The sequence below is a fragment of the Gordionus sp. m RMFG-2023 genome, chromosome 3, assembly GCF_954871325.1.
Source record: "Gordionus sp. m RMFG-2023 chromosome 3, tfGorSpeb1-WG-v2, whole genome shotgun sequence".
Classification (NCBI taxonomy): Eukaryota; Metazoa; Nematomorpha; class Gordioida; order Chordodea; family Parachordodidae; genus Gordionus; species Gordionus sp. m RMFG-2023.
In genome coordinates, this window is record NC_088777.1 from 19,354,459 (window position 1) to 19,380,014 (window position 25,556).

The window sequence follows — 25,556 nt, forward strand, 5'->3', positions numbered from 1 at the left end:
ATTATAATTTTCAACGAACTGGACTACTCAGGATCATGACGCATTGGTCGAAATGATGATGTTCTAACGTGGAAGTTCCGTAAACTTTTGCCAGGGAAGTATCAGCTCTTTATATAAATATATATAAATTTTATATTATTTTTTTCATTGAAAAAAATGGTCCAAATCCTTTTATTTCATAATTGAAGAATGAAACTATGAGAGATATATTTCTAAAAATAATATTTAATCATTACAATATGTTTTTTAAAGTTTCGAAAGGAAGAAGTCAAATAAAGATAAATTGGGGCTGTTTCTTTCAAAAAATTTTTAAAGGTAATTAAAAATTTATATATAATATTTTAATGAATAACTATTTTAGATAATTAAGTATATGATTAATTTTTAAAGTTTTTACATCAGATACAAAATGTGAAATATATTTATTAAGGTGAAACTTGCTCATAAATGCGTTGTTTGTTCCTCTGTGATCTAAATCATGGCATAAGCATGCTATCATAAAAGATAGAATCTCTAAATCGGTAAAATGTTTCTCCAAACCACCCGTCTTCGTTTAAAAAAATAATTGTATATTTATTAATATGGTTAGATGATAAATACAGAAGAATACCATTTCTTATAACTTCATAACTTATTATATAAATATCATTATTATTTATTAATAACTGATTGATTTGTATCAAAATTTTAATCGTACACTAATTATGGTGTAATTAATGTAAAATCTGTCAGTTGCCATCTGAAACAATTGCTCTTATTATTAAATGCTTTATTAAATATTGCAGAAAATGAGATATTGCCTTGATTATTACATGGTTCTAACTAACTTAGAATAATATTACTGGATAATTTTATTTTAAAAAACATAGTGCCATCTGGTTAACACTATAAGAACAATTTAAACGCATAAAAACTTTTTAGAATGGAGATAATCTATAAGAGTAAGTTTTGGCCCGAACTTGATATAGACCAAAAGTAGAGTTAAAATCTCAAAATAATTAATCCACGATTTATATAACTCTGGTTTTGATGTGCCCTATGAGTGATTAATTTTAGTTTAATAAGTTAATCTTCTACGAGATATATAGTAATATAGAAATATACCGTCAGAATACAGAACATGACTTGAGCAACGTTGAAAGCATGTCTCCAATTGTGGTAAGTCACTGGGCGGTAATTCTTTTTAACGCTAAGCGCCCACCTAGAGAGTATCTGATAAACAAATAATAGCAATACTTTTGCTAATTAAATTTGAAATTTAAGGTTTTATTTATAAATTGGATGTGTGTTTAATAATAAGGCTGCCAAAAATTTTATCAATTTATAATATTATATTTAGTTTTCAATAATTTTATTTCAAGCTTGTTTTACTTGTATATGTTTAGTAATTTAATAAATATAAAAGAATAGATTTCCATATCTTTCATATCCATCCTTTGAATGTATATGAAAGTTCATAAACACAATGAGATTTTGGTACCTAGTTATTTGTGATGCTAATTTATAGTGCTGTTAAGCTACCTAACTTTAGTCAACTATAAAACAGCGTAGCCATGTTTTTAACCAAAAATATTCCAATCAATCGTTAAGTTGAGACTCAATTTAGAAGCTTAATTCAATTTTTTAGGCTAAAAGTTTGACTAAGCCACAATTGAAGGTCAAAGTTAGGTAATTTAACAACACTACTAATTTATATAATATATTTATTGACAATTTTATTGTTTTAAAATTAAATCTCACTTACTTCTAAAGGAATATTAAATTTGGAAGGCAAATTCAAGTGATAGAACATGGAAAGGGAGGCTAGAATAGTTTCGTCATCGGACATGTCTTTATCGTCAAAGGCGTAACTATTTAGACTGAGTTTGCGTACCGCTGGGATCATCTGGCTCTAGGTATTAATGATTAAATTATTTGATAAGAATCAAAATCTTCTGTTAAATATAAAACTTTTATTAGAAGATTATTCACTTTTAGTGTTTTGGTTATAGGAATTGATCATTATAAAAAAAGAAACTATTTTTGATTAGGTGGATATTTCAAGAGTTCAATCTAACTTGGTTGAAATAAAAATATTTAATTTTAGTAAAGCAAAAAAAATAGTTAACCAAGAATTCATCATATGAATAAATGTGCCTTATACTTTAAAATTGTTTACCGGCCTCTAGAAATTTAGGATTTAAGTCGATAAACTACTTTTTTTTAGATAAAAACAAGAGTCAGGTGACGATAATATAATATCTAAATAAGTGGAAGAAAATCCAATAGTTAGCAAACACGCTATTTTTAAGAAGACTTTAAATTACAGAGTAATCAAATTTCCCATTTTAATTTTTATTTATTAGTACGAATTAATAATTACTATTTCTGAATATGAATGTTTGTATTAGTATATACCATGGTTTAATAAAATATAGTATAATTTTTTTTATAACTCAATCTTATTTAAAAAAGGAGACTTACAACATTCATTTAATCACTCGAGGATATATTCGCGCTTTAAGAAAACCATTATAATTTAATTTCCTTCGAATTTTTTTTATCAAAATATTATATTTCTATTTATTTTTTTATAAATAGTTGAAAAATAATAAACTTTGATCCTCTTGGCTTCCTCGAAGGATGCCGTAGCGTGGTAAGATAGTACTTCGAGAGCCACGTTTTGTTTTGCTATCAACTTCACCACGTTCTCATACATGGATGTATTGTTGATTCCCAAACCACAAAATAACGCGAAAGCCTTTGATACAAAATAAATGTTCGTCATGCAATTTCAATTGGAAAAGAATTTTTGTTCATAAATGCATTATAAGTAATCACAGGTTACTTCTATCTCCCCTCCAGCCTAAATTTTACTCCTATACTCTGTTAAACATAAAAAAGAACCAAGTAAAAAAAAGAAATTAAAATTAGCAACTAATTCTAAATGGAAATTAGCAAAAAATGATATTGGATTAATTTGCATATCCCCCTCACTTACATTTATTTACCACCTCCCCCACCCCATATTCTTATGACGATTGCGTCTACACGACATCGTTATCTCTTCCTAATATTTATGATGATCTTGAGCTACCCCCCTCCCTCCCTCATGTGTGGTAGGAGATGCCTAAGTAATCATGCCACTGTATAGTTTTTTTCTTTTTCGGTAATTGTAAAGACATATACATGTTATGTCTTTTATTTGAACTGAGGTCGCTAAATAAGACAAATAACGAAACCTAATATTTTAAAATTTTATCAACGCTTAATTGTTAAATTGTAATACTGAAGGAAATGTAAATTGGTACATTTCTTCATATAGTAGCATAGTCATTAACATATTTCAAAAAAAATTAATTTCTATTTAAATAAGAACCATAACAAAAAAGATGCATAGAGTAATAAAACAATAATCCCCTTACTTCGATGAGAGCAATATCCGATTCTTCGAAAGGGTTTTGATCAAGCTTATGGATAAACTGAACGGCACCAAATACGATGTGCTCGTTATTCATGATTGGAACCGTAAGAATATTTTTAGGGAGAGGTGCATCTGTTGGAATTAAGATCTAATAAAAATAAATAAATATATATAGTAAAAAATGAAATGAATAATGGAAGAGTAAAATGATTATGGTTATGTATAATAATATTTAGAAGAAAAATAAAACGAATAAAGGACCTAAATTATATAATTAATCTTACAATATTTTCTAAATCTTCCGTATCTGATTTGCCATTGTGGATATTTAACGTCTTTTTTTTTATAAAATAGTTGTTATCATAAATTTAATTATATATTTACCAATTTGGTCATTTGAATGTTCGAATATTTATTAATTATGGACCCGGAACTTTAGATATAGGGGTTACGGCGAGGTTTGGGTCTAAATAATATTGGTTAAGGTCCAGTAGAAAAAATTATTACAGTTGGTTGTAAAAAAATTTGTAAGGTTCATTAGGGTTTTGAAATTTTTTAAAAATTTGAAAAGAAGAGCGTTATAAAATAAATTAAGTTTAATTAATTGTGCTCTTGGTAACCCCCCCCCCCCCCCCGTGGAAATATAATGTGTTTCATAAAATAATCTTAGATTAACATTATAAGGGTTTCATCTGGTTCACTAAAATTATAAAAAGTTTGGTTTATTTATTTTGGCTTGGCGGTAATTTTACATAAAATTAAATGGTAGATCTTGTGATAACTTTTAGTATAAAATCGACAGATTTGTTCAACTTATAGGGAGTATAATCAAGTATACTTGGTCACGAATGGACATATATTAACAAATCTTTATAACTCAAATGTTTTGCTAAAAAAACCTCTCCATTTGCGACAACGTATATAGCGATTTGGGTTTCGGGTAAATTTTGAAATTCCTCGGGCCTTTATATTTTTTTTAGAAAAATTTCATTAGGTTTGTTATAATTTTAAAAAAATATTTGGGCTTTATACGAGGATTGCCCTAATGAAAGTTAGAAATTTACTTGTGTATATAGTAAACTTATCTTAGACTATCATGGTTGGATTATTTGATTATAATATATTCTTGAGTGTTACTTAAGAAAATTTTCAAGGTATGCTATAAAATAAATGGTATATTATATACTAAACCCATTGAAAAATCAACTATGTGACCTCAAAGTCTTACTTTGAGGAAATTATTTAATTTTTCTTTCTTATAACAGAGAACTTCAATAATCTTATGATTATATTATATGTATAATATATACGCTTCTTTTTATTGATAATTCAGTCATATTAAAGTTAAAAAATTATCATTATTATATTTCTATACTTTAATTTCTTAATTTCGTAATCGTCATCGTCCATAGTGATCAATTTAAAGACGGGCGAGAATTGAATGTGAGACATGTAGGAAGTTGACGATGTTTGCTAGGAGTATATCAAATATTGTTTTAATTAATAGCAATTTATTTTAACTTAATATAGCATCTCTATTTAATAAATGGTTAAATTGCAATTTTCTAGGATATTTTTTTTAATTAACAACTAAAAACTGCCTAAGTAAATATAATTAAAACTAGGAATGTAAAAAAACAAAAAAATAAACTAGGGTTTCTTTCAAATAAAAAAACGGAGAAAAACAGAGAAAAGATCAATTTAAAATCAAAAATTTATAATAATTAATTTTCTTTTAATTTATTTTAATAAACTCAATTTAACAAAATGAGCATTGGTATAATGAAAAGAAACCAACAATAATTAGTAGAATATAAATAAATGATTGAGAATGCGAAATAAAATTGGTAGATTACCATTTATTTTCCAAGTTACTTTTGAAGGTAAATAGCTACTAATTACATCCCGAAAAATGTACTAGTTACATTGTAAGTTACTTTATAAGTAATTTATATAACCCATCATTAATATATTAAATTTTATTTAATTGAAATTGCTAGATTTGATCGGAGATTGCTTATTTCCATGCTTTATGGCGAATAAGCAGATTAGAATATGTATTAAGTAACAAATAAATATAAAATTTATCATTGTAAAATATAAGTAATTGGTAAATGATTAAATTTTGCATTATTAAGCATCATTATGTAATATTAATGATAATTTATGTAATATTAAAGTTAATATATACGTTTTTATTACAATTCCCTTCTATGTGTATTAAAATGGGCAAAAACGCAAAATCTGCAATATTTCGTTGTGGCTAGAAAAATTAATGGGGGGGGGGCAAAATGCCCTTTCCCTATACTCACAGCCTAGGGAAATAAATAGACCAGTAGAATATTATTTTCATAATAATTTGAGCTTAGTACATTTCAATTTGACTTTAACAATATACAATTTTCAAAATTTGCGTCTAAAGGTGTGCTAGTTTTTATCCAAAAATATGTTTTCCTTGACTAAACAAATGCTCTAAGTTTAGGAGTACTTAGTGTAAATAAGATATTATTTTTATAAACACCGATTGTAAATTTGGGAAATCATAAAGATAATAAATGAGATATATAAATATATATTATTGAACATATTTTAAAAAGTAAATCGTTACTTTTACTGTTACCTGCTAAAAAAAACCTAAGTAGTTACAGTTACTGGTGATATTTTTCCCCAAAAGTCACTATTTGCTGTTATTTTTTATAAATCATGTTTTTTTAACCCTAATTAAAACCTTTGATAACCTAAAACGTTATAGAGGAGGGGGGAAGGCATACAAATTTTTCTTGGTAAAAATTATATATTATCATCGATTAAAAAAGGGGAACTATTAAAGACAGAATAATCCCCGCCTTTTATCGGGTCTGAATGGACCGGAAAATCAACAGCAAAATATTGGCCCGACTCGAATTACAGTTTAAAATTCTCATCTTTCCTCTGATTGAACTTCACAATTAAAAAATAAACAAAAAGAATAAGAGTTAAAGATAAAACAATAATGTTATTTTGTTTTCCTGAATTTAAAAAAAAATATAATATTATTAAGCACACCCCAGAATTTTATAATATTAAATATATTAAAAATTTTGGTTTATAAGTGGTAGAGAAGCAAACGAATGTTAAATGATCCATCTTTAAATTTAAAAATTCGACTTCTTTTAGGCAGGTAACAGGGTTATATTTTGTTAAAAGCAAAATGCAGAACTCTGATTAATCATAAAAAAGGGTTATTTATTTTTTAGGATATATTGCTGATTCTATTTATCTTATAAGGTTGGACCTTGAATAAAAAAATTTAACTATCAAATTCGACCCAAATTTTTTTTGCGTAGTTCTAACCCAAAACCCCCAGCCCGGACAGGATTATATATCATATGTTAAGTTTGTTGAAAATAAACAAATACAGTGTTGTGCAGATTTTGAAAACATTACTTGGAAAAAATTGATAAGAATATATAAATACGTTATTTTAAAAATTTTTTGCAAGTCAAATAATTTTATATTCAAATAAAAAAATATGGAAATGTTTTCATCAGATCTGGTCAACCCTGTAAATAAGTGGTGTATTGTTTTATATACTTAACTTCATGATTAATGTTAGACTCAACGTTTGATGAATTTGAAAGAAGATGTTTTGATATTTCTATTGTTTGGATCAACACTACCGCATATGGTTTAATATAATACAAATAAAATAGTTATTTTTGAGTAATGCGTTGATAAAGGAAGCACTTTATACTTCGGTTTCTAGGTTCGAATCTAGGAAGGTTCAGCTTTTCTCGAGATAACCTAAGAATTTCCGTGGTACGAGGTATGATATATAGCAGATTACCAGCGAAAGCATGATTCCGTTAATATAATATTATAAATAGAGTCTATCAGATTTTAATAAAATGCGGTCGCTGCTTAGCAAATTTTTATTTCGATAACGGTTTAATCTAACTTCACTCTAGTTATTCTTGTATATAATTAACTTCAATAAAAGAGATACCCTCAAAATTATTTCGATTTATAAAATTTTAAAACCTGATAAAACCAAAAAATTATTTTTAAAAAAATACAGGCCGGGTTGGATAATAATATTTTTCTTAAACATGGCCCGAGTCTGAAAATGGTGCATGCCGATCTCTGGTTATTAAGAGTAAAGTCGTACTCTTTGCTTCCAAAAAATAATTATGTCAGACTATTAAAATTATATTAATCACTTTTTTGAATATTTTAACATTCATGTTGTTCTGCTTTGATGGTTGACACTGACAATAATTATAAAACATATTTATGATAAATTATTTAACACAAACATTATTATCTTTATGTGATCAATCGTTATTAGATGCAATAAATATAACATATTTAATTTATTAGGTTCATTAAATCTAATCCCATTGGAATATTAAATAATTAAAAAATTTATCAATAATTTAATTGCTTTTTTTACATAATAATATTATCATAAATTATTAAAATAACTTTTTAATAAATAATATAGAATTTTATAATAGCTATGTAACGCATTATATAACTATTCGTATAATTTAAATTAAATAAGTTAGTATAAAGTAATGCATGCTCTTCTTAAAATTTTAGAATTCTCCCTGTCATTCGTAAATGATTTAATATATTAATTAAGAAATATATAAAGGATCATCATCTAGATTCAAAAAATTCGAGAATGATCGAACTCAGGCTTAATTTTAGATTGAATATATAGAAAAAATTTGAGCCTGACCTTGCTCAGTCCTAATTTATAAGTTTAAATATAAACATTTTACTAAAATATCTCTGAAATTTTAGGACAAAGCTAGCGTTTAATTTACATTTTTCAATAAAAAGTTTCGAGCCGGGCTTAAAAAATTGAACTTGCAAGGCTTAGTTCTACAGTGCAAATAATATTAAATAAATACTTTAAATTACAATATTTTTCTTTCCTCTCACCTATTATATTTTTAAGTTGGGATAAATAAATAATCTAATATGAAAAATTTTTTCTTGAAGGATATAATATTTTACACTTAAAATTACTTTCTTCCTCGGTGAAGTTTATTCCCATTAAAAAAAGTATAATTTTATGAAAAGAGCTCCACAATTAAAATTTTGATTTACGCTAGCATCCACTACGAACTCTGAATAATAAATCGGGGCCGATCGGGAGAGACTCGGACTGAGAGAAAAATTAAATTAATTTTTCCCCTATTTATTAAATTATATTCTTTTTCAAAGAATTAAATTTATTTGTTACACTTGCATCTCTAATTTTTCCTCCCTTCTTGATAAATTGGAATTTTTACTAAGTTCAGTATATTTATTTATTCTTCGAATTAAGCTCGTGTCTACATTTAAAATAGAGTTTGGATCGCAAGGATATTTGGAAAAAAAATAATAGAATAGGTTAAACAATTTTTTTTCTCGTATTTAGTTTAAAAAAGATATCGGCGGATAAAAATTTATGCTAATCTACATTTCCTCCCCTATCGTTGGTTCAGAAATCGGAGTGCTACACTTACATAATAGTTGAAAACGATTAGTTCAGATTTAAAAATAAACAAAACTAGATCAAAAGCAAAAAAATTGATAGTTCAAAATGCTAGTTCTAATATTAAGATATTTTACTCAAAAAACTTATATAAATTTATTGAAAAAATCGAATGCAAGTAGCAAATTAAACACTTTATGATTTTTTTGCTTAAAATTCTCCATTTCAATATTATTTATTAAAATTTCATTAAATAAATACAAAATAAATCGAAGTTACTATAAATAATCAAATTATAATATAGTTAGTAAATTTTATTTAATTCTAATTTATTGATGGAAATAATAACTTGACTGTAAAAAAAAATTAATTCAATATATAATTTTTTCCATGTATGCACAAGTTAAAATATAATAATATAATAGGTGTACCAAAAAATTATGAAAATAGCGCGAAATTGCCAGTGATCGTCGCCAAAAATCAATATTTTTAAATCTTATATTATTTTTCTATTTATTAATAATTTACTTAAAAATCTAAAATGTCAAAAGGAGCGCTCCAATTAGGAACCGCATATCCTTAAGTAAAGGATAAATTATATGAATATTTTGTTGTCTCAGCAAATATTATAATCATTTTTTTATGTTTAAAAAATCGTAGAATAATAAATACCAGTAGGGAAAAATAATTTAAAATTAAGCTTTATAAATTTTTTAAGAAAATTAATAACTTAAAAAAGGCAGGATATTAATAAGATTAAATGAGAAGATTGAACAAGATTGATGTTGTAAAAAAATTTATACAACGAATTAGGCTGGTTGGGCTTTTAAATTTAAAATATAATATATGATTAAACTAGCCCCAAACCAAACATATTTGCCTCTTATTTGATTTTGCTTAAAGGTTAAAAAAATCATATTGAAATAAGGCATATTGTTAATGAGAAATGGGTAGGATATTATTATTATTAAACATATTTGCAATATCATATTTTAATTGCACTTGTCGATATCGGCACTATTCTTCCATTGCAAAATGTTATTTTTACAATTTAACGATATATTCTATTAAAAGGGAATGTTAAATATTCTAATAACCTGAAGTAATTCTCTCGATTTTTCGAATGGTATGTTAATGTTAACGTCTCGATGAATGATATAGATGGCGCATTCAGCTTTGATGATTTCCTGAGTATCCCTCATTATTTTAGGCACCAATTGATCCAACGTGTTTTGTTGTTCAAAAATATTTCTGGCCAATTTTAACAGCAGCTTTTATTATTTTTTGAGATGATTTTTTAATTGAAACTTCATAAAAATTTACGTTATTTTAATTGATTATAAATTGAAAAAAGGTTCACGAATCATAAATTATTAAAACATTTTTTGATATATAGCATTCAAAAGCTATAGATATTCTAGTGCACTAAAAAATGCAAAACTTCTTCATGGTTATGTTAGCTAAAAGAATATTTTAAAATCTATTTAATCATGGCCCTGTTGATATCATATAAAATATATTGGAATAGAACATACCCAGAAATGTTTATCCAACATTAGGAATAGAAAGAACGCCACAATTAATATAATATTAATTATTTTATAATTATAAGCAAAGGGGAAAAAAAATTTATATATAAAAAAATATACAATTTTTCGCATTTATTTAATTTTTAATCATTTTTTAAAAGAAGAATTATTATATTAATAGAAAATTATTTAAATTAAAAGAAACATCAGAAGTAATTAGAGTAAATAAGATGAGTGAATGATTTATAATAATCATAATTTATAGTAATTAAATTAGGTGCTAATAGTTTTTAGTGGGAATTTTTTTTTAAATTAAAATAAGGTCTAATAAAAATACATTTTAAACCTGTAAAAATTTTGACGAAATCTTAAGGTTTTATTTATTAAAATTAATATTTTTGTTTTTGGGAAATATTAAAAATACGAAAATAAACTTTATTCCGCTTGTATTCCTGAATGGAAATTTGAAACAATCTAGCATTTTGTATCCCTATGCCACAAAATATCATGTATTTTCGGAACACCTGCGAAGAAATAAAAAGAGAAGAAAAAAATTTATATAAAAATTAATAAATTTTTGATAAATAATTTGAAAATAATATTTTTTGGCTTTTGCTTTTAAAGGAAGCTTATTACGTAAATGCTTTATTTATATTCTTCTTTTTTTCATTATTGGCTAAAATGAAAAAAATCCAAACCCAATTATCATTTATAATCAGATTCAGAAAATTAATCTTAAAAGACATTTTAATTCTGGAAAAAAAATCAAAGTAATAATAGGTTTGGAAACAAATCAATTAGATACAAAACTTTGCGAATTACAATTACGTAATTTAGCATTTATATATTTAATATGTAATAGAATTATTTATGTTGGACTAATTTAAAAATTAATGTTTAATAAAATCGATATTCAATCTACATTAGGCCCTCACCCAACTTAATTTTTTTTTTCAATAAGAATATTTTGTGAATTAATTAATATATACGTAAATATTTTTTGGTTAAATTTATTTTAAAATAAATAATATACAATGTGTGATTTAACTTTAAAAATCCGAACTTCAAAAATCTTATATAAAGTAAGTTACATAAGACGATTCTCACATCTGAAACTGAACTAATTAGATAAATGTTTTTTAAGAGAAATTTGATAGATCCAGTATACAAGTTCTTGAAGAGTTTTTGTCAAAAGTTTACCGGGGCCATTTGATCAGTATTTTTCCGACTTGAAATTTTAAAAAAACCCTCTGACTTGGATAAAAATTATCCATATACCTTGATAGTCTTATTCAGCCATAAAATAAAAACCTAAATTTGAAATTTAATATCAAATTTTCACAATATAAGTTTACTTTGTAATTAAAAGCCAAAAAAACATTTGTTATTAATTAGCATCAAATTATTCTAACTCGAAAACATTAAATTTGCATAATAATACTTTATATAAATAAGTAACAAACGTAAAAATATAATAATAATGTAAAATCTATATTGTACTATATAATTAACTCAATATACCATCTCGTGAATTGTATATTATAATTTTAATTTAAATTAATATTGATAAGTTAGATATTCTAGCATAGGCGGAGACTTCACGGGGGTAGCGGGGTTCTCACCCCCATTGATAAATTTCTATGGGGACTCTGCCCCCTTAAATAAAATGAATTAGTATACCATTTAAAAATCAAAGAAAGGAAAATAAACATAATTATATTATTTCTTATTGCTTATGCTCTTTCATTACAAACACGTCTTTGTAATGGAAGAATCTATAGCAATTTATGTACATTGTGGAGGTCATGCACTTAAATCTTGTGGTACTAGATTCATCTAATACTATTGCAAAGATTGCGATTTTATTGATATGAATGAAAGATTTATTATCTTCTGTTCGAGATTCTCCACCGCATGGAGATATTTCGTTCCATCCAAGATGAAACATAGTTCAACTTCTTACTCTAGTACATGCGAATAGTATTGCTAAAATCAATAGAAATGGAATAATAGTAAAACTTTTATTAGAAATTATAAATACATTTTACAATGAGGTTGCTACAAGAACAAAAAATTTATTATACCAAATAAAGCTTTTTTGAATCTCAATCAAAAAAAAATAGCAAGTATTAATGACTTTATATAATTGTGATTTACTAATATTATATTTTTTTTTACTATTATTATAACTTACCTTGATATATTGTCGATATAACGAAATTATAACAAATGGACATTATATGAAAGTTAAATATCTATTAATTAGTATAATAATAAATTAACATATTTTATTTCTTAAAATGATTATAATATTTAAGAGAGTAGACGTTTCAAAGTATGAAATCAAAAGCTCTTCGTTACTTTTCAAAATGTTAAATATAAATAGAAATCCTGATCAAAATTCTAGATGTCATATGGCATGATGATGGTATAGATAAATTTTGAAGAGGGAGTTAAATTTAGAGGATAAGAGATAGAAAAAAAAATCTTTTAAAATACGAAAAAGGCTCAAATTTATCTTATCAGTTAATGAATATTATAGACAAATTTTATAAAAGCTTTAGATCATACAATTGCAAATATAAAAAATCGTTCAACAAACCAGTAATTGATCATTTAATTAATATGGAGGAATTTGCAATCAAAAACTTGATGAAAATCATGTTATTCTATGGATGATTTTGAAATAGATGTCTAATTCTTCATAAATAAATTGTACTATTGAATAAGTTGGAACGTTCTTTAGAGGACGTCATAACCATATTAAAAATAAAAAGTAAGAAAGAAATTATTTCGAGTTTTTCTGAGTATGTGAAATTTATTAAAATGCTATCAACAATTCCACAAGTTTATTTTCTGCCGTAACGATCGTTTTCAGGACTAACACGTCTTAAATATTGTTTACGTTCTACGATGAAACAGCAACGACTAAATCATATCACAATCTTAAATGTTAATAAATATTAGTCTACTATGGTGAAATGTGGGTGATGAAAGCTGCGCATGAAGCTAAATGGGTAAGAACGGAGATTAAAATGGTCAGATGGATGTGTAGGGTATCTATGAGCAAGAAAAAGAAACAATGAATTGCGGGAAAGAATTAATATAGAAGCGATTGGAGTGGTATGTGAAGAAATACACTGAGGATTTAAGCACGTTGAACGAAAGACGAAGATGATTGGATGAAGAGATCACCTTGTTGGAAGTAATGGGATCAAGGCTTCGAGAAAGACCAACGAAGACGTGGTTGAAAGTTAGCGGCACCCAGAGCGGTAAAAAGAGAATGGATCAGAGGGAAACCGGCTTACCGGGGTAAACCTGGAAAACCGCCAAAAAATGGTAAAGAAGAAGAAAAAAGAAGAAGCAAAAACTTTATTTAAATGTGATATTGAATACTTTTCAAAAATGAAATAAGATACATATTTTACCTTTAAAAATATTATAAATTATCATATTATATCATTCGCAAAATAAAAATGTATTAAATATTATTTAGTTATTTATATTAAAAATAAACTCTAAGGGAAATAAAAAATTTTCTATATAAAATTAAAATAACAAGCTTGTTTCTAATTTTTTACAATTAATTATAATTACATTATATTTCAAGTTTTGAGAATATCTTTAAAATTATATTTTTTATATTAAAAATAGTTGAAAAAGGCTAATTGCGGACCTCCCAATTCTAGTTTTAAAAAAAACGGAAAATATCTATAAAAATACATTTTCTGACCAAATTTGGGTTTAGCTCAAATAGTTAAAAAATTATTGGCGTTTGCTTTGTTACCTCGACTGCTGTAGAGCATCGGTCTTTCCTGTTTCATTTTAATTGACGGGCTATCTGCTCGTATTATGTCTAATAACCGAGATTGGATTTATATCCATTTGAAGCAATTCAATAAAAAAAGATGTTGTAAATAGAACGCTACTTTTGTATGTAACTTTCTAAATAATATATACAAAATTAAATTAAAATTATAATCTTAAAATTTAATTATCAAATATAATTATCAAATATAATTTAAAATATGGTTGAAAATAAAATGGATGAAACAAATAAGAATGATGATAACGATATTGTACGGGAAAAAGATGAACTTTATAATATTTTTATTTTATGAGTTCTTCTCCTCTACTAAAATTCTAGAAGTAGAAAAAATAATTATCTAGTTGATATTTTTTATTAAATGTTTGAATTTTACGTAATTCTTTTTATAAATTAGCTAAAGCTGCTTCTTGAAACTAGTCGCACGCTACTTAAAGTATTGTTTAACAACACTGAGATTTGAGTGGCTTAATTTTTTTTAAATCATGACGTATAAATAACTCAACGTTTAAAAACATTTGAATTTCTTTCTACGCAAAAATGGCCTACCTTGAATTTAGCACCACTTTTCAGAAGTGAGATAGCACCCTATTTATTATTAAATAATAATGACAACTCGTAGTTTATTTTACTAAAGAAAATACGTTTAAAAAAGCTTTAAGATTTACTGTTAGCGCTATGTAGGAAATATATACAAATATTTTAATTTTTTCTTTTATTTTATAAATTATCTCGGTGTAGGATTCTTTATTAAGCCCACAAAATCAAAAAAAAAACATTGCATTAAAATATATAACAGAACAAAATTGTAGTCGGCTAAATTTATTACAAACAAAGATCTTAAACTTCTAGAGAACGATGATATTCAGTTAGTAATGAAACCCAGGATATATCAAATACAAGTTATCTAATAAAGTTAGCAAACCTTAAATGTCAAACACAAATTATGATTCAATTATGATAAATTGGAACAAGAATGCCATATTCTTATCGGAAAACATCATCCATGGTAAAACTTTTGGAAAAGAAAGAGGAACGAACTTCCGCCTCTTCATGCTAGCCAAAAAAATTATTTGTGTTTAAGTAACTAGCAGGTCTAGTTAAAGAGTTTTCTTTATCGCTGGGATGATGTTGAGTTCAAGGAGATCATCCTTATGTCTAGAAAATCTGAATAAATTATTTTTATACATGCCAACTAAATTTCAAATTTGAATTTATAAGAATTTATAATTAATTTTTAAATAAATAATAAAATATACTATTACCAGTGTTTATTTTATTTTTATTAAATTTTTAGCAAAAAATCAATTTAAAGTGTCCAAAATGTCATATTTAGTGTATTAAAAAAAATCAAATCTACGTATTGATTTAAGTTGCCCTTAATGATAAGGTTAATCATCGCGTTCTGTTGATAGTTTCTTTGGCGCAGAGGCTAAATATACACATTTTAAAAGATATTAATTTAATCAATAACATCTAGTCCTCAGTTTTCTCTTAAAAAAAGGCATACATAAATTGATATACCTAGTTAAACCAAAATATTTTTCCATTCAATTTCCAGAAAATATGTTAAGAGTCAGAATTTTCGAAAATCTCAAATTGACGGCAAAGAAAAATTCAATGCAAAACCAATCTTATTTTCCTCATAAATGCTGCAAACAATTCAATTGAAGATAGATTTTCATCTTTCCAGATCGCATGTAAAAATATTTAAAAAATTTTCACAATATTCAAAAGAGAAAAATTAATGTAAAAAGCGCTGTAAAAAAAATAAAATAAATTTTGGATTAGATTGGATCGGAATAGATTGGTCGGAGATTTATTATAATTTTTCTCGCATTGCGTCAGATTTAAAAAATAGATCCGATGCAGTGCTCTTTGCAAATAATTGATTATATATGCATGATTTCTCAACAAATAACATAAAACCATTCCGTTAAACATATTGGAATCTATAAACAAAACACATTAATAATATATATAAAAAATGTTTTCTTTTTTAGCTCTTACATTAATCAAAATTAATTGATATTTATTGAAACTATATTATTTAAACTGAAAAAAAAATGTACACCTCTTGATCCTTAGACGTGAATTCTTGTTTACCCTTCCTTTTATTGATAATTTGAGCGACTCCGACCACTTCCTCTTCGTAATTCATAATTGGCATGCATAGTATTGCGTAAGTGCGAAAACCGGTTTTCTTGTCTACATCCGGATTAAAACGTTTGTCCTGAAAAAAATAACATTTTCAATACTATCTTTAAAAAAACGAATATTTAATTTATGATAATCTAAGGAAAGGCTTGTACCTTCTAAAAAATTGATATGAACTTGACTATGATGAGATAATTAGGGGGAAATATAAATTGAAGGGGCTAAAGAACTTACTCTAGTGATTATTAAAAAAATTTTAGTCATTAAGTTATAATATAGAATAAATTTTTTATAAAAAAGATTTGTTCTTTGAATTTAAAGGGCTTTAAAAGATATTAAATGATGGCTGCATTATAATATAATCTTTCCCTCTACAAGCATCTTATGAAAATGTTTAAATGTATGCTATTTAATGAATTGTCGCTAGTTTTTTTAAACAAAATTTGTAAACAATATACGATAATTTTAAACGATATTTAATATATTAGATTAAACCAATCCGAATCAAGCCCTTAAGACTTTTTTAAAAAAAATTTGTAGAGGTAATATATATTAAATCGTAACTAGCAAAAAATAAAATTTTAGCTTCAACTAGCCTATAAAAGTCAAATATTTCTAAAAAAACTGGCCTCATTTAATTATTAATAATATCTCTGAATATAATCAAGCTAGAAGCATAATTTAATTCAGTGACCCCTACACTTTTTGAGGGATAGAAGCAGAATACCCCCCTAAAGTACCCCCCCCCCATTGTAAATTGTTTTTTGACACCAATAAATTTCAAAAATAATTTTCAATATTTATTATAATATAAATATAATGTAAAAAATATATGCTTTAAAAATATTATTTTTAAATTAATAATTTAGATAAATTAGGGGAAGAGAAAGCAAAAGAATTTATAATTTCATCAATATTTAATTGTTTAAATAAATTATTTTCCATTGATAAAATGGTTAAATTATTAAGAAATGGATCTTTCATGACACTACGAAGTCTTGTTTTAATTAGTTTAATTTTACTCATGACCCTTTCGGCAGTACATGATGTAGTAGGAATAGTTAATAAATATTTATATAAAATTGTTAAATTTGGGAAAGCAGAAAAATATATAAGCAGACTATAAGGTAAAATAAATGAATAGTTTCTCCAGTCTGAATCATTCATCTCAGAATTATTATCATCATCAGAAGAAGCTAAATAATGTATTAGTAAAAATATTTTAATTAAATAAATTTACAATTCTCAGAATCTGACAAATCTTCTTTAACCTCTAGGTCACGAGTAATAATTACGTTCCCCGTTTTAGCCATTTTATAAATATTTCTAAACATCAACATTTCCTCAAAAACTTGACTTGTATTTAATTTATAAAATTCACAGATATCCTTGATATCATCTTTAACAATTGCCTTTTCCGCCAATCCCTTTGGGGTAAAAAATGATGTTTGACTCAAAAATTTTATCGATTCATCGTTAAATCTTTCACTAAACTGCATAATAATTAAATCAAGTGCAGCATAAAACACACTGATTTTAAAGCTAAAATAAAATATTATATTTAATGATGAAAGTATATATATACACCTCTCCTTTTTGGATTGTAATGTTTGAAGTCTTGAACTTTCAAAATCAAAAGGTAAATTTCTCTTCTTCATAAAATCTTGGGCCTTTGAAAAGACATCCAAAAATTCAGTGTTATTATATATTTTAGGATTATAAAATAATAAAAGATAATAATTTAAATTATACTTCTCATATTAATCAGGCAATCTTTTGCCAATTGAATTTGATTTATTGCACCCTATATCCTTCGAAATGGTTTGCAATTTTGTACAAGCCAAGCTTGTTATCAACAATATTTTATCCAAAACACATAGTGATAAAATAAAATCAAATTTTTCTATTCTATAGACTATAGCACTAGCCATAGTGAAAGTGGCAGGATCTTCAGAATCCTTTAAATTTGCCAAAGCTGCCCTCAAAGCATCATAAAGTAGGAAAAAATTTACAATCGTCTTATATGATGTTAGCCAGCTTCTATAAATATAAAATAAACATTATATATCGAAACAATTAAGATAATATTACCGAGTGGTATTCTTGATGGTAAAAATCTATGTGATTTTGTCAGCAAATCACTCTGACATGTTTTGAGCACTTCATATCTTTTAACACCATTATAATATACGTAAATTTCGTCTAATATTCCTAAGACATTTCGCAGCTCTTTTACTGATTGGCATAATTGAACAACTATTAAATTTAAACGATGACAATAGCACCAAATAAAAGCTGTCTTTGGCGCCTCCGCTCTAATCAAAGCCTGCACTCCATTAATTCTTCCACTCATGTTTGAGGCGCCATCATAGCTTTGCCCCACTAGGAATTCGAGGGGTAGATTCATGGAGCCAAGCTTGGATATTATATTCTTTTTAATATCGAGGCCAGTTGTATTTCCCGTACAATAAATGTCTATCAGCCTTTCAACGGGCTTAAGTGTCTCGCTATTTTCAACATATCTCACTATCAAAGCTATTGCTTCTGATTTCGATACATCATATGTGCCATCAACTATAATTGAATAGCACCTGTTGAATACAATCTCCTTTTGAATTTTTTTTATAACCATATTTTTCATGGTTTCAATAAGAATATTTATGTTATTATATGATAACAGATTTGAATATAATTTAGATTTTAATCCCTTAATTTTTTTCTCACTTCTTCTTTCTTCATTATCTTGCATATACATTTTAAGAACAGGCTCAGAATCTGCAATAAGTTTAATAAGGCTCATCATATTGCCATCTTGTTGCCTGTTCCCCCAGAAGGCTTGATTGCGAGATAAGCATTTATATTTTTTTTGGTTAATATTTTTGGGCATATTTTGACAATGATCTAAAAATTATAAATGATTATATATAAGATTTAATATTTAAATTTTTACTATTCACTTTGATAAAATTTTAATTTTGCGTCAAATCTTGAAAGTGGAAAAATAATTTTATGATAAAAAATATCTTATAACAAACTAATTTGCTAAACATCGACCATAAATATTTTTTAAAAAAAAAAATAAAAAAATTTTTTTTAAAAAATTTAAAAAAAAAAAAAGTACCCCCATAGAAATTTATAGAAGCAGTTGCTTCGGACCCCCCCCCCCGTTGTAGGGGTCACTGATTTAATTTCATTAATAACCTAATATACTAGGTCTCTTCTCTCTTATGCCATATAGTTCAATAGGTTTAAAATAATGTACTGGAAATTAAAGAGTGACCGTTAAAGAAAAATCGAGATTTTTTAGAGTATGTAATAAGCAATTAGGACTAATTAATTTTGCAATTTTTTCAAATTAGACCGAACATGAGATTAGGAGTTATGGTGGTTTCAAGCATATCAAATTGTAAAAATTCTATAAAAAAAAATATTTAATATAAATCTGTAATTGAGATATACAACTTTTTTTTAGTCACAAAGTGTCCTTAATCAAACTCGGTGGCTTTTTTTCTGCCCTCCATATCTTAATATATGACTAAAAAAACTATATACAGATTTATATAAGTAAAAATCTATCAAATATTTTAAACAATATATTTAACAGAATTATTAAAGAATTACAAAGTGCGAGGAAGGTCATGTATTCTATCATAAAATATAAATTTCTTTCCTTCTAAATAACTTCAAAATTATTTTGAAAAAATTATATGGGAAATCGGGGCACGTTGAATTTAGTCCACTCTATTTATAATATAAGCTATTAATTTAAAAAATGAAAATTTAAGGTTAATATAGATAATTTTGTTATTTGGCTGATAAAAAATTAAAAAATATTTAGCATTTTAATTTTTACAGAGGGAAATGTGTTTTAATATTCCAAGGGTAACAACAAATAATTTTAAAACTTTATCGTTTAGATTCAAATAAAATTTTTAAAATCATAATAAATTAATTTTAAGAAAGTTGAAACCCTGTTTTATTCTGACAATTTTAAAAAATCATAAAACATAAATTAATATGATTCTGAATGATATTTATAAAGTTAATGGGCTAGATCATGGTTGGTCCTATTAATTATTGCATATTTATTTTATATTTTGATTAAAACAAATGCAAATAACTTTCAATGAATATTTATAAATATAATATTAATTTTTAATAATTTACCTTAAATAATATTGTATTTGAATTTTTTTTATAAAAATTTCCAAAATTTCTTAAAATCCTAATTCAATTTAATTTGCCTAATTAATATACTTTAAAGCCTCTAGTAATATATTAATATCAAAAAAAAATTTAATTTTATATTTAGATCTCCATCACAGCGTAAGGAGTTTGGCATGTTTTAAATATAAAAAAAATTCAGGTTCAATTCTAAAAGAGTATATAGTTTTTTACAAAATATATATTAACTATTTCAAAAAGACTGTATTTTTAGAATTTTAGAAGATGTTTTATTTATTCATACCGAGTTTCATTGAAGTCCAGGGGAGAGGGGGGGGGGCATGAGAAAAGGTAATTCATCGATGTTATGGCTAACCAATAAAAAAGTATTATTGTACTTCCATAGGGACATATAAAAGGGTTTAAAAAATACATATAGTACAATATACGAGTTTCCCGTTCCTATGAAGAATCAAACAGATGAGATAAATTTTTTATTAAACAAATTTAAAAATTTAGTATAATACAATTGGAGTAAACCCCAGCTAAAAACATTAGTCTATATCTAAAGTATACTCTCCACTAGAAAGACCTTGGCTCAAATATGAATTGCCTAAGTATATATAGAATTTTTCAGTATGGGACTATTTATGGACACCCGTTCTATGTATTTTCGAAAATACGAATTGAAGTAAAAAATAATAATTGGTTTTCAATTAAATTTTGAGGGCCCCAGCTCCGGAAAATTGAAAAGTCTAGTGACACCCTTGATGAATCTACTTAGAACATAGTTTATTAACGTACGATAAAATTATACTTGAAATAAAAATATTCTTAATAAACAATTGGTAAAAAAAATATTTGAAACTTTATAAAATATTGTAATGTTTAAAAAAATCGATATAAAAATTTTTATCATTGGACCAGGTATGAAAATATCGGAAGAACCGATTCAAAAGTTAAATATCGGCGCTGATCTAATATTGATATTAATATTTGATGTTGCCCTAATTAAAGCACCCATCTCATTTCATTAAATTATTTACAAGGCATCCTGAGATGTGTCAGAGCTTAAAAGTAAATAGTTATGAGAAGATTTTATTTTTTTTAAAAAAACATTGAGATATTTTATTTAGGCTTTTATAATGTTGATACGTCATGGTTAAAATTTTTTGCCATTCTAGTCACTATTTAAAAAAAAATCCACAAAAACAACCCTATTATTAAATAGCAGTATTGATATGAAATGCGAGTAATTAAAATTTTTGAAAATTATAATCAAATAAGGAATAAAATTTTAATCTACATTTTTTTTTAAATATAAATATCGATTTCTTTTTTTATCATTAAAGATATAAAATTTTTATAATTAAATAAATACAATTATATTGTAGGTAGGTTAGAAATATATTGGTAAAAAAAATTTGAGATTGAATTCCCTTCTTAATTAGAAATTGGGGAAAAAAATATTGGAAACCTTGAATCATTTTTTATAAATTTAATTAATAATTGAAAATTTTTTTTTTTATAAAATTAACAAAAACAATACAATTTATTAAGTTCAGGTCAACCGATAATTTTATTTAGTAAACACTAATTAAATTTTAATAGAGCCTCTTATTGCAACAATTTTCTAAGTCAATCTTTTATTGTTAGCATGCCTTCGAAGTTACGCTGAGAAAGGAAATTGCATTTTAATGTATTTACATAGGTATCGACAAAAAAAGGTTGTATTCTTTGATATATAGATGGATTATATACCAGCATTTATTTAGATTCTAAGCTACTGGCTACAATTAGAGGTCTACAAAACTGACCAAATCCGAAAACCCAAACCAGCAATTGTTAATATTTACAATTGCGGGTTATATCGGGTAGGAATTTTTTTCCCCAGCTGGGTCAGGCTTTAAAATAATTTTGTTCCAATTTTAAATTTAATCATATCAATAAATCCTGGTTTTGGAAAAATATTATTTTATAATTTTGTTCATTTTAGTATTACTTACATAGCAAAAAAATTTAAGATAAAATTAAAATTTTCTTATATTTTGATATTCGGGTGGGGATGGAAATATGGAATCAATTTTATGTTCGGGTAGGGTTTAAGTCCGAATTATTTTTTAAAAATAAAATTTGGGTTGGGTGTGGAGAAAACGCTTTTCTTCCTATTAGTCGTGATGGGTCAAAGTTCTTGTCTCTCGTAGATTAGTTACAATATTACTATAAAAATCTTCTCAACGTTGTTAATATATCTGGAATACTTACAAAACTAATCATATATGTTATATTCTAGAGAAGAGAAGAGAGAAGAAGAGAAGAGAAGAGAAGAGAAGAAGAGAAGAGAAGAGAAGAAGAAGAGAAGAGAAGAAGAAGAAGAGAAGAGAAGAAGAGAAGAGAAGAGAGAAGAGAAGAGAAGAGAAGAGAAGAGAAGAGAGAAGAGAAGAGAAGAGAAGAGAAGAGAGAAGAGAAGAAGAGAAGAAGAAGAGAAGAGAAGAGAAGACTTTCTTTCTTTCTTATCATAAAATTTTAAAGCCATTAACAAATTAAATATTTTATTTTCTCTGGCACTTGCAAAGTGATTAGTAACTTCTTGTCTAAAATTCCTAACACCAAATCATTACTAATAATAATTGTATAATAATGAAATCAGAACAAGATGAAATAATAGAGGGCTTCTTACATTTTATGAAGCATCTATTTCCGTAGGTAGTGGCCCCTACAACCAGAGGGAGGAGGGGGGGGGGGGGGGGGGGGTGGTTCTAAAAATTGAGTGGGGGTACTTCTTTTTAAATTTAATTCCTTTATTGTTTTACTGCAATCCATAACCAGATTTCTGTTGTGACATCGTATTAGACCTCGTGATTCCGTTAATACATATTAAATTAAATAATAAGTGAGGGGTCTTAGGCACAAGATTTTATGAAGGAGGGAAGTCTACCTTCTGATTTTGAAAATTCTAGACTTCAAACATTACAATCCAAAAAGGAGAGGTATATATACTTTCATCATTAAATATAGCTTTAAAAACCATTGTGTTTTATGCTGCACTTGATTTGATAATTATGCAGTTTAATGAAAGATCTAATGATGAATCGATGAAATTTTTAAATCAAGCATTATTTTTTACACCAAAAGGAATGGCGAATGTAAATTTTATCAAGTCAAATTCTTGAAGAAATTTTGAAGTTTCGAAATATTTATAAGATCGCTAAAACGAGGGATATAATTATTACACATGACCTAGAGGTTAAAGAATCTAAAAATTTATCAGATTTTGAGAATTGTAAATTTATTTAGTTAAAATATTTTTACTAATACATTGTTTAGCTACTTCTTCTTCTGATGATGATAATTCTGAGACTTATGATTCAGACTGGAAAAACTATTTGTTTATTTTACCTTATCGTCTATTTTTAAATTTTTCTGCTTTCATTAATTTAACAATTTTATATAAATATTTATTAACCATTCCTACTACCTCGTGTATGCCGGGTGGCTCAAAAAAATATCGCATTTTGAAATTTTTAAAACGCGTCATTCTTTTTTTTTTTATAAAATTCGATATTTTTTATTGTGTTTATTTTAATATTGAGATCAAAAGTTCTAAAATTGACAAAGATAACTCAAGACTCTCAAAAAAAAATTTCTCAAAAAATGGCTAGATGAGTAATCGTTGTGTTAGACTATAACTGGATGCTAAACTATTCCAAAATTTTTCTCTAATCATCAGAGTTGTTTTAGTATCTACAAAAATGTCGTATCTATATCTGATATATTTTTATAAAAAGTATCGGTCTCAATATTTAGATACTATTTTAAAGGTATTTTATCTGTTTTAGATACATTTTGATGTACCATTATTTAATGCTTTTTATCTAAAAAATAAATATTTGATTCAAAATTCATATTAACACTAATATAATAAAAAATATATATATATATAAAATATTAAAACTTAAATATAAAATATTAAAACTTAAATATAAAATATTAAAACTTAAATATAAAATATTAAAACTTAAATATAAAATATTAAAACTTAAATATAAAATATTAAAACTTAAATATAAAATATTAAAACTTAAATATAAAATATTAAAACTTAAATATAAAATATAAAATATATAAAAAAATATATAAATATTCATTAAATATTATTTTTTTCCACATTTAAATCTAGACATCATTTCAAGATTGTGAAGGTGCTTAGCCATTGCCGCCCATTAATTATTAAAAATAATACTATTGATGCACAAAATTATTTTAAGCAAATAAATTTATTTAGAATCTTTTAAAATAATTTTATAGATATTCTGCTAACTTTAATTTAATAAATAAAATATAAATTTAATGTAAAAAAAAGTTTTTTTAGATAAATGCACGTTTTAGGTGAAGAAAAACGTCACTTGAAATCTTTATATTTCTAAAATATGTCACTTTTTTTAAAAAATGAGATCACATTTTATTAAAGAATATGTGGATGTGGAACTTACTAATCTCGAATTTTTTAGAATTTGGTTGTGTCTTTTTTTAGAAAATTGAGATGAAAAATACTAAAATTTGCAAAAAAATAACTCAAGACCCTCAATTTTTTTCTAGAAACGGTGTAGATGGGTTTCCATTATTCTAGAGTCTAGACTATAACCGGATATTCATTTTTTCAATATTTTTCCTAACCATAAATTATAATGTAAAATACAAGCATATTTGAGATCTTTATTTAAATGCAATTATAGAATTATCAAAAAATATAAACATGATTAACGAATATCTCTGATTGGTCCTCTTTTATCTTGTATAAGACCTAACAATCTCATCTTCCCTTGAGAACGTGAACTTGATTTTTTTCTTGCTAATTTAATGCACATACATCACGGATTTTTCTCTCAAGCTTGTCTATCTATAGACCCAAAAGGTTGTAATTTATATTTATAAATTAAATTCTTTCCTTTCTACCACTCGATAATAGGGTAGAATAAAACGAATACGATTCTAATAATAAATTATTCG

At 25.5% G+C, this 25,556-nt stretch overlaps 1 protein-coding gene across 5 annotated transcripts in view; it reads right to left on the bottom strand.

Moving 5' to 3' along the window:
* The window catches only part of LOC135927536 (cGMP-specific 3',5'-cyclic phosphodiesterase-like), a 68,616-nt gene that overhangs the window by 11,985 nt on the left and 31,075 nt on the right, over positions 1-25,556 (bottom strand). For 3 of the 5 annotated variants that reach the window (XM_065463578.1, XM_065463579.1, XM_065463577.1), the window contains 12 exons: positions 16,300-16,458; positions 10,834-10,923; positions 9,968-10,141; positions 4,779-4,876; positions 4,303-4,366; positions 3,688-3,738; positions 3,405-3,551; positions 2,597-2,740; positions 1,745-1,891; positions 1,105-1,212; positions 438-547; positions 20-107 (listed from right to left, as the gene is read on the bottom strand). In XM_065463578.1, the coding sequence (XP_065319650.1) occupies positions 20-107; positions 438-547; positions 1,105-1,212; positions 1,745-1,891; positions 2,597-2,740; positions 3,405-3,551; positions 3,688-3,738; positions 4,303-4,366; positions 4,779-4,876; positions 9,968-10,141; positions 10,834-10,923; positions 16,300-16,458 (1,380 nt within the window). Of the gene's footprint in view, positions 1-19; positions 108-437; positions 548-1,104; positions 1,213-1,744; positions 1,892-2,596; positions 2,741-3,404; positions 3,552-3,687; positions 3,739-4,302; positions 4,367-4,778; positions 4,877-9,967; positions 10,142-10,405; positions 10,509-10,833; positions 10,924-14,186; positions 14,321-16,299; positions 16,459-25,556 lie in introns of those variants that run through there. The other 2 variants (XM_065463580.1, XM_065463581.1) reach the window with 2 other exon arrangements.